Raw genomic sequence first — 14,208 nt, 5'->3', positions numbered from 1 at the left:
CAACAACTGTGTAATTATAGACATTTTCTACTCAAGTTCAGATACCGTAATGTACTCATATCTTCAAGTTTGCAAGTCAATTATTTCCAAGTGGGCTGCTTCCCCACTACCCCAGCCACACCTTCTCCTGCTTTTCATGCCTTACAGAGGAATAAGCTCTTGACATCGGTGTATTCTCACTAAACTTTGCTGGAATGTACCATGGTGACTTTTTTTTTTTTTTTTTGTAACTTTTTATTATAAATTGAATGAAAGTTTGCAGACAAAAATCATCAATTTTACATTCAACAAATCCTGATCCTGACTTGTTTCATCGCAATGATTGCAATCCCCTCCATGCAATAACAGGTCTCCCACTTATTCTGTCTTGTTCCTGTTTCCCTTCCACCCACCTTCACATCCATTCTCAACTTTGTCTTTAGGTAAATGTTGCCCTTTTGATTTTTAGTGGTTGACCATTCCACAGTGAGCAGACCTTACTAGTTTTGTTGTCCCCTCTACATACCTATCTAAAAATTGGCCCTGAGAGGTTGGTTCCTCTTTAGACGTGAAGGGTGGTAGAGGGCCATAGTTTCAGGTTCCTCTAGTCGCTTTCTAACCAGTCAGCCTCATCTTTTTAAAAAAAATAAATAATTTAAAAATTTGTTTCACATTTTCTCCCAGTCTATCTGGGACTTTTCAGAGCAGTTGGTAGAGTGGTAGCTGGGCACCATCTAGTTCTTCTGTTCTCAGAGTTATGGAGACTGATGCTTATCACAGGTTGTTAATGAGTCTGCCTCCAATCCTGATGTCATGTTCTTCAGATACTTAAGCTGCTCAAATTATTGCTCAGCATACAGATTGAGTAAGTATGATCCAGTAAGGGAGAAAGGAAACAACCTTTGCACATACCTTTTCTGATTTTAAACCATTCAGTATCCCCTTGTTCAGTTCAAATGACTGCCTTGTGGTCTATGTACCTACCGGCTCCTCATGATCACAGTTAAGTGTTCTGGAGTGCCTGTTCTTTACAATGATATCCATAGTTTGTCGTGATCCACGCAGTCAAAATCCTTACATAGTCAGTAAAGCACTAGGTGGTGCTAGGAAGTTAGAAGTGTGTATTGTTGTTGTTAGGTGCCTTCAAGTCAGTTCTGCGTCATAGCAACGCTGTGCACAACACAACAAAACACTGCCCGGTCCTGTGCCATCCTCAGAGTTGTTACGCTTGAGCCCATTGTCACTGTGCCAATCCATCTCATGGGTGGGTCTTCGTTTTTACTGACCTTCTACTTTGTCAAGCATGATGTGTCCTTTCCCAGGGTTTGGTCACTCCTGATAGTATGTCCAAAGTGTGAGAGACAAAGTCTTCTCATCCTGGCTTCTAAGGAGCATTCTGGCTGTACTTCTTCCAACGCAGATTTGATTGTTCTTCTGGTAGTCCATGGCACTTTTCATATTGGTACTTTTAAGTGATCTTCAGACTGACATCTTTGTTCTTGAAAAAGACATATGTTAGATATTTTTATTCGCTGGACAAAAACCTACTGAAAGCAAGGAAAGCTACACTGTCATAGTTTAGGCAAGAGAAAGCCATTTTGGGAATTCACTGTACCCTTGGGTAGTGAGAATGTTCCAAGGTTACCAGACATACCAGGAAATACAGACAAGTATACAATCAGTGCCAAGGGCTCTTCTTTCTCCTTTCTGTACAGTGATCAGAATGTGCTATTGTGTTTTATTCCATCTCTGCCCACACAGAGGATTCAGGCCCAGCTCCAGTCAATCCTTGTCATGATGGCAGCCACATGTGTGACACAACAGCACAGTGTCATCCAGGGACAAATGCAGCCTACACCTGTGAGTGTGCACCTGGGTACCAGGGAGATGGACGGAGCTGTGTGGGTAAGGACCATCCTCTCTGTACTGCTTTCTTGTAGTTCTTGTGTTCACTTTGTCCTATTCAGAACTATGTTTATAGAAGACAAATGTTAGCCCGCCTTATTATCTCCACTGATGTGTGACTTTAGTTATTGCTCTGAAAGCACTTATTGAAAAACTGAAGCACAATCTGGTTAAGTTTGAGAGGATAGTTGTAAGTAGGTATTTGGGACTGGGACTTATGAAAAGAACATGCTTATTGCAATTCTGGGAAATCTGGAGTTCTTAACTTTTGTTATTTTGAGCCTATATTAAAGTTGTTGCTGTTGTGAGGTGTCACTTAGTCAGTACCGACTCATAGTGACCCTATGCACAGCAGAATGAAACACTGCCCGGTCCTGGGCCAACCTCACAATTGTTGTCACGCTTGAGCCCCTTGATGCTGCCACTTTGCCAATCCATCTCGCTGGGAGTCTTCCTTTTTTTCTCTGACACCTCACCTTATCAAACACAATATCGTTCTCCAGTGACTGGTCCCTCCTGACAATATGTCCGATGTATAAGAGACAAAGTTTGGCCATCCTGGCCTCCAAGGAGCACTCTGGCTGCACTTCTACCAACACAGATCTGTTTGTTCTTTTGGCAGCCCACGGCACTTTCAATATTCTCCTCCAACACCATAACTTAAAAGCATCAGTTCTTCTATGGTCTTTCTTATTCACTGTCCAGCTTTCTCATGCATATGAAGCTATTGAAAATACCATGGCTTGGGTCAGGTGCACTTTAGTCCTCATCCTGGCATCTTTGCTCTTCAACACTTTAAAAAGGTCTTGTGCAGCAGATTTACCCAATGCAATACGTCATTTGATTTCTTGACTGCTGCTTCCATGAGTGTTGATAGTTGATCCAAGAAGAAAGAAGTCCTTGATAACTTCAGTCTTTTCCCCATTGATAAGAATGTTGTTTGTTGGTACAGTGGTGTTGTTTATTGGTCCAGTAGGGAGGATTTTTGTTTACTTGACATTGAGATGCAATCCATACTGAAGATTGTGGTCTTCACAGACTATTATATTAAGTAGTCCTTAGATTAATTGTAAAGTAAGTTTTGGAGGTAACTTTAAATTTTACACATTGGTTATCTTTCACCTATTGAATCCCAGAATATTGTGACGGGGTTTAAAACAAAATTTAGATATATAATGGGCTTCAAACAGTTCATGGAAAGATTCTATTGTCTTTAAATTATACTTTTCTGCAAATTTTTTGAAGCCTATTTGTATTTTAAAAGAAAAACTTGCATAATTTTTTTCTTCTAAATGATCAACAAGTTTTAAATGTTCAATGAATTTTCAGGATATGTGTTCAAAAAATATCTCCCAGTGGCTAATACTTGAATGACTTGAAATACATTTTTATTATTTATGATGATCTGGAAACATCTCTTGTGCTTAAAAGTACTACATTTCAGTTCCTGTTGAGTCCACCAATCATCATTTTCATCGAGCCTCATGGTGATAAAATATTAAGATTTCAGACTTTCCACTCCTGTTCTTGTTAAGTACCATGGAATCAGTTTCAATTTACAGTGACCCTGCAGAAGGTTTCCGAGGAGCAGTTGGTAGGTTTGAACCACTAATCTTGCAGTTAACAGTCCAGTGCTTATCCTACAGCACCACACCAGGACAGGACCCAGACCTAGGATCCTTGATTTGAACAACACTTCTCTGTTCTCATTTCTTCTCAGATGTAGATGAATGCACAACTGGCTCCCATCACTGCGGCCCCAACTCTGTGTGTATCAATATGAAAGGAAGCTACAAGTGTGAATGCCCTAATGGTTATGAGTTTGCAGAAGACCGACACACTTGTATCTGTAAGCACGAAAACCATTTATCATGTTGGCTAAGAGTGTTGAACCTTGCCCTTTAATTCATTAATGTTTCCACGCTGCTGTATGATTTCCATGAAAGTACAGTGTGTGCATTGAAATAACCGCAAGCTCTAGCTCAATTCAGCCCTGATTCCCTTGCTTAATAATTATTTGTAGTGTTCAGTTATTGGAGGATGTTTACCCTCATTTGGGATTCCTGTGAACCCTGGTATTTGGGTCAATCATATAATAAGTCTATGAACCTCTCCACTAAATAGCCCCAGCTCTTTACATATGTCAAGTAGTTTAAAATTGCAATGAAGTAGATGTGTAATTCAAAGACATTTGTTCCACTTGAACAGCCAAGGAAACTATTCTAGCTATACTGTTTCTAATGTTCAAAAAGTTCTTTGGTACTAAAATATATCCAGAAGAGCTAGAATTCCAAATTCATACCATTGATAGAGCTAATCGATAATAGAAAAAATGTGGTTTTTAATCTACTGGGATGAAAAAGTAACAGTGATTGTAGAAATCTTGTATTGTGTGCAGCAATTGCTCTGGGAATTATAAACTTTAAAAAAGGCCTATTTTGATGACTGATCTTTCAAACCTATTGCTTTAACCACAAGCCCAGGTCAGCAGTTTTCAATCATTATGTGTACACACCACCTAAGAATCTTGTTAAAATTCAGTTCTGATTATTGGGCTCACAAAGGGGCCTGCGAACCAGTTTTTCTTGCAAGCCCCCAGGTGTACCCATGCTGTGGGTCTGTGAAAGGCTCGTGCATTCACATGCCTGAATGTTTGGGAATCTTGCCTTCTTCTCTTTGCAGTGATTGCCCCACCTCCCAACCCCTGTGAGGATGGTAGTCACACCTGTGCTCCTGCTGGCCAGGCCCAGTGCATTCATCATGGCGGCAGGATGTTCACCTGTGCCTGTCTGCCTGGTTATGCTGGCTCAGGCCAACAATGTACTGGTGAGTATATAAAAGCCAGCTTCAGCTGGATACCTGGCTCCACGACTTCTCCCTTCCTCTGGCTCAAGCAAAGTGAATTTTTGCTTTTGGAATTGCCAGAAAAGAAACAGAAAATGTGGTCCTGTGGGACTGAAAAGGCATTGGGGAGAGGATAACTTTCCTTGGACTTGTTTGGTGAGCCTATTTCTGTTATTCTCGGGGAGACACTTCTCAAGGGCTGGTGGGGAGGCACTGCCTGCTTATAAGCTTCTGTGCATCAGAGCTAGTGTGGTTTGGAGGAATTTAGAAAAAGCAGCGTGTTCTCCTTCTACCTTTGCATGATGAAGTATCCATCTTTCAGTCTCTCTGGTTAATGGCCTAATTCAGTTCTTCCAAGTCATATTCAATTTTAGTTAGATCTGTTTTCTTGGTTGAAGTGATATTTTAAGCAATCTCTAAATATGTATACATATATATTTTTTTCTATTTTCTTCCTCACTTTTTGGAGTCCTGGTGTGGCGCTGTGGGTTAATGTGCTGTACTGCAAAGTGGGTTTGAATTGCAAGGTCGATGGTTCAAGCTCACCAGGTGCTTCTTGGAAACCCTATACAGTGTTGCTATGGGTTGGAACCTACTCGACAATACTTAACAACATATAACTCCTCTCTTTGAGCCCTGGTGTAGTGCTATATAGGATAACCACAAGGTTGGCTATTCAAACCTACCAGCTGCTCTCGGAAACCCTATACAAGGTCACTATGAGTTGGAACAAAGTCAATGGCATACAACAATCCTTTTTAAAAAGAGAGGGAGAAAGGAAGGCACTCCTCAGATAGGAAAGGATGTTAATGCTTACTTTCTGACTCCCAATATATTATCAAAACCACTGAGCAAGAATGCAGGGATAAATGTTCCAGTTTGACTTTGTGAAATATAATACAATATGGGAAGTTCTTACAAACTGTACGTAACTTTGAGTGTAATGTTTATGAAACTTGTGTTTTGTTTTGTTGTTATTGTTAGGTGCTATTGAGTCAGTTCCAACTTATAGTGACCCAGTATAGGGTTTCTAAGGAGCAGCTAATGGGTTTGAACCACCAACCTTGAGGTTAGCAGTTCAGTGCTCATCCTAGGGCACCATACTTAGTTGTTGTGAAGTGCCATTGAGGTGGTTCCGACCCATAGCGACCCTGTACAGGTTTTCCGAGGAATGGCTGGTGAGCTTGAACCACAGACCTTGCAATTCAAACAGCTTTGCAGTCTTGCACATTAACCCACAGCACCACACACAGTTAGTGGTACTTTAATTTGGGGATTGGTATTTTGATGTGGTTGCGCTGGATAAGCACAGAACCACAAGGTCGGTGGTTCAAACTCAGCAGTCTCTCCCTGGAAAAACTAAATTGGGTCACTATGAGTCAGAACCAACTTGACAGTACTGAACAACAACAACAACAATTTTGGGAATACAGAATAAATTGACATAAATCTCTAAAGGTTTTCTAAACATACACAGTGATGTGACTTGGACTTGATGTGAATAGGACTGAAATTCAATCTCAGGTTTTTTGTCAGCACCACCTAAAAATTTATGGTAAAATAAGACTGAGGAGAAGAGAAATCTGGGGAAAGGGTTTCAAACGGAGAAGGGTCTGTTTGCAGAAATTAAATACAAAAGGCAGGCTTTACCCTCTCCTTGAACTGCTGCTTGCACCTGGAGCCATTAAGCTGATTTGCTATGAATTGTTGTAACTCCTCGAAGCTGCATAGTGAATCTAAAAAGCATGGGTTCCCCTCCCTCCTCACCAGATGTTTGGTTTCTTCCCTTCCCCTCTCCTTTTCCCCTGGGGTTTCAGCAGGATAGGCTGCTGAGCAGTATACTGCAGCCACGTGTTACTGATGAAACAAATGAGAACGGGCAGTGTTGCCATTTGCTCTGACTCAGCTGTGGCAGGCTGTTTGGTATTGTTCAAACCTTGTTGTTTGGTTGACTAAGGTTCTCATTTCTGCTGCTCAGAACTATTGTATGTTTTTTTCTGTTTTTGTTTTTTAAGCATTTAATTTACATTGAAATAAACTAAAGCTCTGGCACAGCCCTGATTTTTGTTTTGTTGTTGTGGTTTTCCCCTAAATAGGTATTTTTGGTGTTAAATTACTGAAGGATGTTTACTGTCAGTGGGGTTTCCTGTTTGTTCTGCTATTTGGCCCATTTAAACTGTGACCCTGTCTAATAAATACTCCAAGTCTCAATAGAGAATCTGTCAGGCATCCCCTTATTCCCTTTAAAGGATCCTTTAGATGACTGAATACTCTGAGCCATTGGTCTTAGCTTTTGGCTTTATCTTTCTTTTTGTCTTTTAATATCTAAATCAATTTTGTTGTTGTTGTTGTTGTTAAGTGCCATCGAGTCGGTATCAACTCATAGCGACCCTATGCACAACAGAACAAAACACTGCCTGGTCCTGGGCCAACCTCACAATTGTTGCCAAACTTGAGTCCCTTGATGCTGTCATATTGCCAATCCATATCACTGAGGGTCTTCCTCTTTTTCTCTGACCCTGCACCTTACCAAACATGATATCCTTCTCTAGTGACTGGTCCCTCCTGACAATATGAAGTACGAGAGACGAAGTTTGGCCATCTTGACCTTCAAGGAGCATTCTGGCTGCACTTCTTTCAACACAGATCTGTTGGTTCTTTTGGCAGCCCATGGTACTTTAAATATTCTCCTCCAACACCATAACTCAAATGCATCAAATTTTGCTGCTAGGCTATGTTATCCTAACAGATATAGAAGCCATTTCTTAATATTAGCATTTTTTCCCCTTTGGAGGAGCTAAGAATTTTCAAAATCAATTCTTGTGTCCTTTTTGTGTAATAGCCCTTCTGCAATTTATCGCTCTTCTCTCATACTTTACTATTTGCAGCAAGGAGAAAGTAGGCAACCTTCAACACTTTGCTTCAAAATGTTCTTTACTAGATAAATACATCTGCTTTCCACATACATGCAGAAGACAATGGTGCTAAGTTTTGTGTCACTCTATAACAAAGATCTCCCTTCTTTCAATTTCAAAACCCCTGCTTCTCACTTCTTTCTGAGCCCTCATTGACAGTGTAATCAAAATCCAGATTTCTAATAAGTCTGTTCAAGTAGTTCACTATTATAATCTAAAAATCCATCCAGCCTCAGCCCATTGCTGGTTTTAACACCACTCCCACAATTTTTATGTTATGGCAGCACCCCATTTCTAGGTTCCAAAAATCTGTATTAATTTTCTATTGCATTACCAGTTACCTTATAGTTTAAAAAAGTAAACATTATTACTTTTTAATAAAGTTTAAAAAAATAAACATTATTATCTCACTGTTACTATCTACTTTCATTCAAGTGTTCTTATCCAAGGGGTCAACCAGGGTAGGGGTGTCATCTCAAAGCTCAACTTGGGATAGAGTGGCTTCCAAGCTCATAATACATGGTGGTTAGTAGCATCTCCTTGTTGGCTATTACCTGGAAACCATGCTCAGCTCTTTGCCATATGGGCCTTTCCAACATGGCAGCTTACGTTATCAACACTAGTGAGAGAGAGTCTGCTCGAAAAATAGAAGTCAAAATTACAGACATGACACCCCTCAATGTGGCTTTTATTTTATTGGCTAAAAACAAGGTACTTAAGGAGGGAAAATGATGAAGACCATGAAAACCAGAAGGTGAGGGCTACTGGGAGTGACGGCATGTACATCCAGTTACAGTGTGGTTGCCTTTCAAGCTTGCAGATTGTGAGCAAAGACAAACTGGGTAGTTGTTGCCAAAAAAGGAATGCATATATCAGGTTGGACTAATTAATCATGAAGGTGACTTTCAGAATAAGTATTTAAACACATGTAAAGCTCTTCACAGTGTGCTTGGGTCCCAGGGACAGAAGGATATTTGATGCAGATTCTACTTTTTGGAAAGTGTGTGTGTGTTCTTAAACATTTATAGTTTACTGCATTACACTAGCAGTAAACTCCAGGCAGGGTTTGTTTAAAGTCAAGTTTCCTGGAGCTGCTGCTTTGGGTTCTTAATCTTGTCTAAATCACTAGCTGGAGGCTTCTATCCAAGCAGAATTAAATCATCTCCAGCTTCCCTCAATCTGGATTGATTTAAGTTCTGTATTGGTGTGAGCTGGCTAGTTCTCAATCATGTTAATAATAGTTTTCTTTGTCTTTCTAGATCTTAGTGACTTTGCCAGCTACAAAAAATGGATTGTCTTGAGTAGGGGCTTTCCCAGGGAGGAGCAAGTCAATGAACTGAGGAAGCTGGGTTGCAGATGACCTGTTACCCAGAGCCATCATTGCTAAGGAGAGGAAGTGCTTAAATTATGGCCTCTCAGATTTTTCAAACATGTTCTTTACTAATTCAATGGATGATAGTGTGGAGTATTGTGTTGGGAAGAAGCCATCTTTCATGACCCAAATGGCAAAGGGGCTCTAGAATGCCTTGAAAATTGTTGTCTGTGTGCTAACAGTCTCTAAATAACATTGGCAGTGATTGGTAAGCATCATTCTCCCAGAATGGTACATTAAAGAAATTCGCACTGGGACTGGAAGTCTCCGGTTTTTTTTTTTTTTTTTTTTTTTTTTCCCTTTTACCTCTTTCTGATGCTTGAAGTCCTCTGAAGAGTTCTCTTTATTCAAAAGTTCTGAGGTTCCTCCCCAGAGTCCACCAGTGTTTGCGCTCCTGAAGAGATGCCACAGCCCATTGTGGGCTAAGTCAGGCCCTGAGTGACTTGACTGGACTCTAGTTTGCTATGGTAGTATGAGACCTTACAAGAAGGATGTCAAGGACTTTGATTCATCAAGCCTCAACTTTCTCTACCTTGTCATTGAAAGAAATCTATCACTGTGATGCCTTCAGTCCCTCAAGGGACTTGCCCTTGAGTGTTCATATATAACACGTACTGGTTGCCCATGACTTTAGTAGTAGTGATAACAGCATGTCTGGGGAGGTAGGCAGGGCTCTGAGAGCTAGCCAGAATTCCTAGGCCATAGGCTCTAAGAACGTAAGTGATCTGACCATGCTGGGGGAATCCCCTTTTCTCTTAACTCAAAAATAACCCCCCCAAAAACTGCTTCAAGGTTCTAGAAATAGAGCATGTGTCTCAGGAATTCCTGCTTCCTGCCATTGCTTAGGGTTCCTGTTAGCATTAGAAGTACTTTTAGCATATGTACTGTGAATAGTTTTAGTTTCCTGCATTTGGCTGGATGTTGATACTTACAGCTTTGCTTTTCCAGCCAGTTTTCCAGCTTCTTTCTGGTCAGAAGACTTGGATGGTGGTTACCAGCTTCACCAAGGTGGGCCTTTGCGTTGTCTCTTAAAGAGACAGAGAACCAACTTCAAAGAGCACCAAATACAACAATATAAAACTCATGTTAATATATTGGAAATGGTATTTTCATATTCTTTTAATGTGATTTATATTTTGTGAATTGAGGGACAAACCAGGCAACCTTCTTTGCTTCTAAATTTGTAAATACATCCATTAGTCTACTTTCCTCCTTTGTAAATAAAATGAAGGTAACCAGGGAAACCAGCTGCTTATGTAGGCAGGGTCTCTCTGGATGTTGTTAAACTTGGTTATGTTGAGCATTTCAAATTTTTTGCACTCAAAGAAGTTGATTTATGCTGACTAAACATCCCAGAGACTGAGGATAAACAGAATGCTAATTTGTTCGTTGCAATTGGGAGTGTTTCTCTACAGTGAACACAGTGTCTCTGTTTAATGTCCTGAAATTCCAATTACTGCTACCTGGAAAATACTTCAGTCATCAGAGGGTAGCTCAGTGAGAGTGATCTGAGCAAGGTTGGTGGGCGTAATCCTAGAGAAGTTTCATTTGAGTCCTTGGGAGGCCAGATAAAGAGCTACCCTTGCCCCTTGCAGAGTTCACATTAAATTCAGGACCCTAAGTCTGCTCCGTAGAGTCCCTGGATAGCACAAATGGTTAAACACTTGATTACTAACAGAAAGGTTGGTGGTTTGAATCTAATAGCCAAAAGATATATAAAGCTTTGGTAACCTACTAATAAAAAAATCCAATCCTAAAATGGGCAAAGGACTTGAGTAGACATTTTACCAAGGAGAACATTCAGATGGCCACCAGTGACATGAAAAGATGCTCAGTATCTTAGAGTGATGCAAATCAAAACCACAATTTCACTCCCATTAGGATGTTACTGAGGGAAGAAGTCCAAGGTGCACTGAAAGCAGTGGCAAACAGAAAGGCTTTGGGAACTGATGGAATACAAATTGAAATCTTTCAACAAACTGCTATAGCACTGGAGGTACTTCACTCACCTATGCCAAAAAATTGGGGAGACAGTTACCTGGTCAACTGATTGGAAGAGATCCCTATTTGTGCCCATTACAAAGAGAGGTGACCCAACAGAATGTAGAAATCATAGGACAATATCATAAGCCGATTCAGACAAGGACATGGAATTGAGGTAACATTGCTGACATCAGATGGATCTTGGCTGAAAGCAGAGAACATCAGAAAGATATCTACCTGTGCTTTATTGACTATGCAAAGATTTTTGACCATGTGGATCATGACAAGCTATGGACAGCATTGCGGAGAATGAGTATTCCAGAACACTTAATTAGGCTCATGAAGAATCTGTTTATAGGCCAAGAAGCAGTTGTTAAAACAGAACGAGAGGACACTGTGTAGTTTAAAATTAGGAAAGGTGTGTGCCAGGGTTGTATTCTTTTACCGTATTTATTAATTCTGTACACCAAGCAGATAATCTGATAAACTGGTTTATATTAAGAACGTGGTTTTGGGGTTGGAGGAAGACTTATTAACAACCTGTGGTATGCAGATGATACAACCTTGCTTGCTAAAAGTGAAAAGGATTTAAAATATTACTGATGAAGAAGATCAAAGATCACAGTCTTGGGTATGGGTTGTACCTCAATGTAAAGAAAACAAAAATGTTCACCATTGGGACAATAACATCTTGATAAATGGGGGAAAAATACGTAATTAAAGACTTGATTTTGCTTAGATCCACTATTAACACTCATGGGAGCAGCTGTCAAGAAATCAAATGATGTATTGAATTAGGCAAATCTGCTGCACAAGACCACTTGAAAGTGTTCAAGAGCAAAAATGTCAGTTTGAGGACTAAGGCACATCTGACCCAAGCCATGATATTTACAGTAGCTTCATATGCATATGAAAGTTGGACAGTAAGTAAGACTACGGAAGAATTGATGCATTTGAGGTACGGTGTTCAAGAAGAATTTTTAAAATATGGACTTCTAGAAAAAAAAACAAATCTGTGTTGGAAGAAATACAGATAGAGTGTTTCTTAGAAGTCAGGATGGCAAGACTTTGTCTCTCATACTTCAGACATAATATTATCAGGAGAGACCAATCCCTGGAGGAGGATGTCATGCTAGGTCAAGTGGAGGGACAGTGGCATAGAGGAAGAACCCCGATGAGATGGATTGCAGCAGCAGTGGACGGAAGCTTAACAATGAATGTGAGGAAGGCTCAGGACTGTACGGTGTTTCATTCTCTTGTGCAGAAGATCGCTATGAGTTGGAAAAAACTTGAAGGCACCCAACAACAACAACAAGGATGTGGAGAAATTGAAACCCTTATCTATGGTTAGCGGGAGTGCGCAGTGGTTTGACTCAGGAGAAAGAGCATGGCAGTTCCTCAAGAAAACTAAAATTAGAACTGCCACATGACCCAGCAATTCTATTCCTAGGTGTTTTTCCAAAAGACTTGAAAGCAGAGATTTAACTACAGATATGTACACCTGTGTTTTTACAGCACTATTCACAATGGCACAAAAGTAAAAACAACCTTAATGCCCTTCAAGGGATGAATGGATAAACAAACTGTACAAAGTCTTGATACCATGCTTCACTGTGGATGGAGCAGGAAGATCGTATTCTAAGTATGAAGTAATTCAGTCACAAAAGGACAAATATATGACCTCACAAAACAAAGGAGACTAACAACGGTGGGAATATCTCATTTATTCAGGGGCGGGGTTGCTTAACAGATCTTTGTAATTGCTGTCAATAACCTGTATACTTATAAAAAGCTGAATTGGCAAAAGTGTGATATATTTACAATGATTTAAAAAAAAAAAAAAAAAAGTAGCTACTGAGGCTATAGGGTACAACCCAAAACATCATGGGATTTGATTCCTTGGAGGTTTAGAATCATGGTTACATGGTATTTCCCAGTTAATTGGCCTAAGAGCATGCTTCTGTTCTACCTCCTAGTTATTGAATATTGCGTAAGTTGGTAAGCAGTTATCCAGGACACAACAATGAGTGTATACTCACCTGGAGAAACAGTAGAGAAATACGGTGATGTGGACTATGTTGTTAATGACCTCCATGAGCTGCTGGGGTGTTTTTTGCCATGAGACTAAAAGAACTGGATGGTGCCCCAGCACCATACCTGATACTGTGATGAAATATAGAGGAATCCTGGTCAAAAGGAAGAAAATAACAGACTAGAACTTCCGATTTGAATGGACTCCAGACTTTCTGGAGCCTTGAAAGTTGGGCGGACCCCTGAAACTGTCGCCCTGAGATAATCTTGAAACCCAAAACCAAAAATATTCCTTGAAATCTCTTAAAACCAAACAGTAGTCTAGGTTAAGTAGTAATATAGGTCTGCCTTGAGTATAGTGGGCTGCTGCTGCTACTGCTGTTGTTGTTGTTAATTGACATTGAGCCAGTTCAGACCCATAGCCACCCTGTATGGTGCATTTGAGGAGTGGGTAGTGAGCTTTAACCACTGCCCTTGTGATTCAGACCGACCTTGCAGTCCAGTGCGGTAAGCCCAAAATGCCACAGGGTTAGGACTACCTATATGGGATCAAATTGACGACAGAACCTTCATAGATTAGATAGGAGACCTGATGAAGGAGAGGAAAACTCGGAAAAGGAGGGTGAGAATGATGGCACAACTTGGAGAATGTTCTCAGCAGCAGTAAGAAAATCAATAAAAATTAGGGAAAACTCTATGGAGCATATATGGGTCTACTCTGACATATAGGGGCTCATCATGAGTTGGCATCATCTTGGCAACTGGTTTTTTGGTTTTGTTTTTAAATGCCCTGCTTACTAGATCTAGTGTCATGGGCTCTACTGAGTTGACACGCTTCACCTGTCCTAATTCTCCCATCTTCTACGTTTTACACTGAACATTGCATTCCTTTTTTTTTTTTTTTTTCTATCCACACATATTACAGATATGACTGCTGCTTCATTTTATTTTCAGTGAATTCTTGACTAGGCCTCCAACCTTGTCCTCTTTTTACTCTGGAAATATTCTCTTTCTTAAGACAGCTTATCCTATCCACTGGACTTTGGTTCTGATCATTTAACTCTCACAGTTTTGCTATTACTGGCATTTGATGATTTCAGTAAATAAAATAAAAGGACTATAACTTTGTGTTTGTTTTTAGCATTTTTCAGTTTGGAGAACTAAGATTATAAAATGAAC

General features: G+C 40.2%; 1 protein-coding gene across 1 annotated transcript in view; it reads left to right on the top strand.

The window, feature by feature from the left end:
* NID2 (nidogen 2 (osteonidogen)) overlaps positions 1-14,208 on the top strand; it is a 118,277-nt gene that overhangs the window by 68,175 nt on the left and 35,894 nt on the right. Inside the window, exons 10-12 of the mRNA XM_006872369.1 lie at positions 1,741-1,884; positions 3,605-3,733; positions 4,567-4,710. Coding sequence (XP_006872431.1) covers positions 1,741-1,884; positions 3,605-3,733; positions 4,567-4,710 — 417 coding nt within the window. The remainder of the gene's footprint in view (positions 1-1,740; positions 1,885-3,604; positions 3,734-4,566; positions 4,711-14,208) is intronic.

The sequence above is a fragment of the Chrysochloris asiatica genome, unplaced genomic scaffold (assembly GCF_000296735.1).
Source record: "Chrysochloris asiatica unplaced genomic scaffold, ChrAsi1.0 scaffold00194, whole genome shotgun sequence".
In the NCBI taxonomy this organism is placed as follows: Eukaryota; Metazoa; Chordata; class Mammalia; order Afrosoricida; family Chrysochloridae; genus Chrysochloris; species Chrysochloris asiatica.
This window is presented reverse-complemented; position numbering and strand designations above follow the sequence as displayed.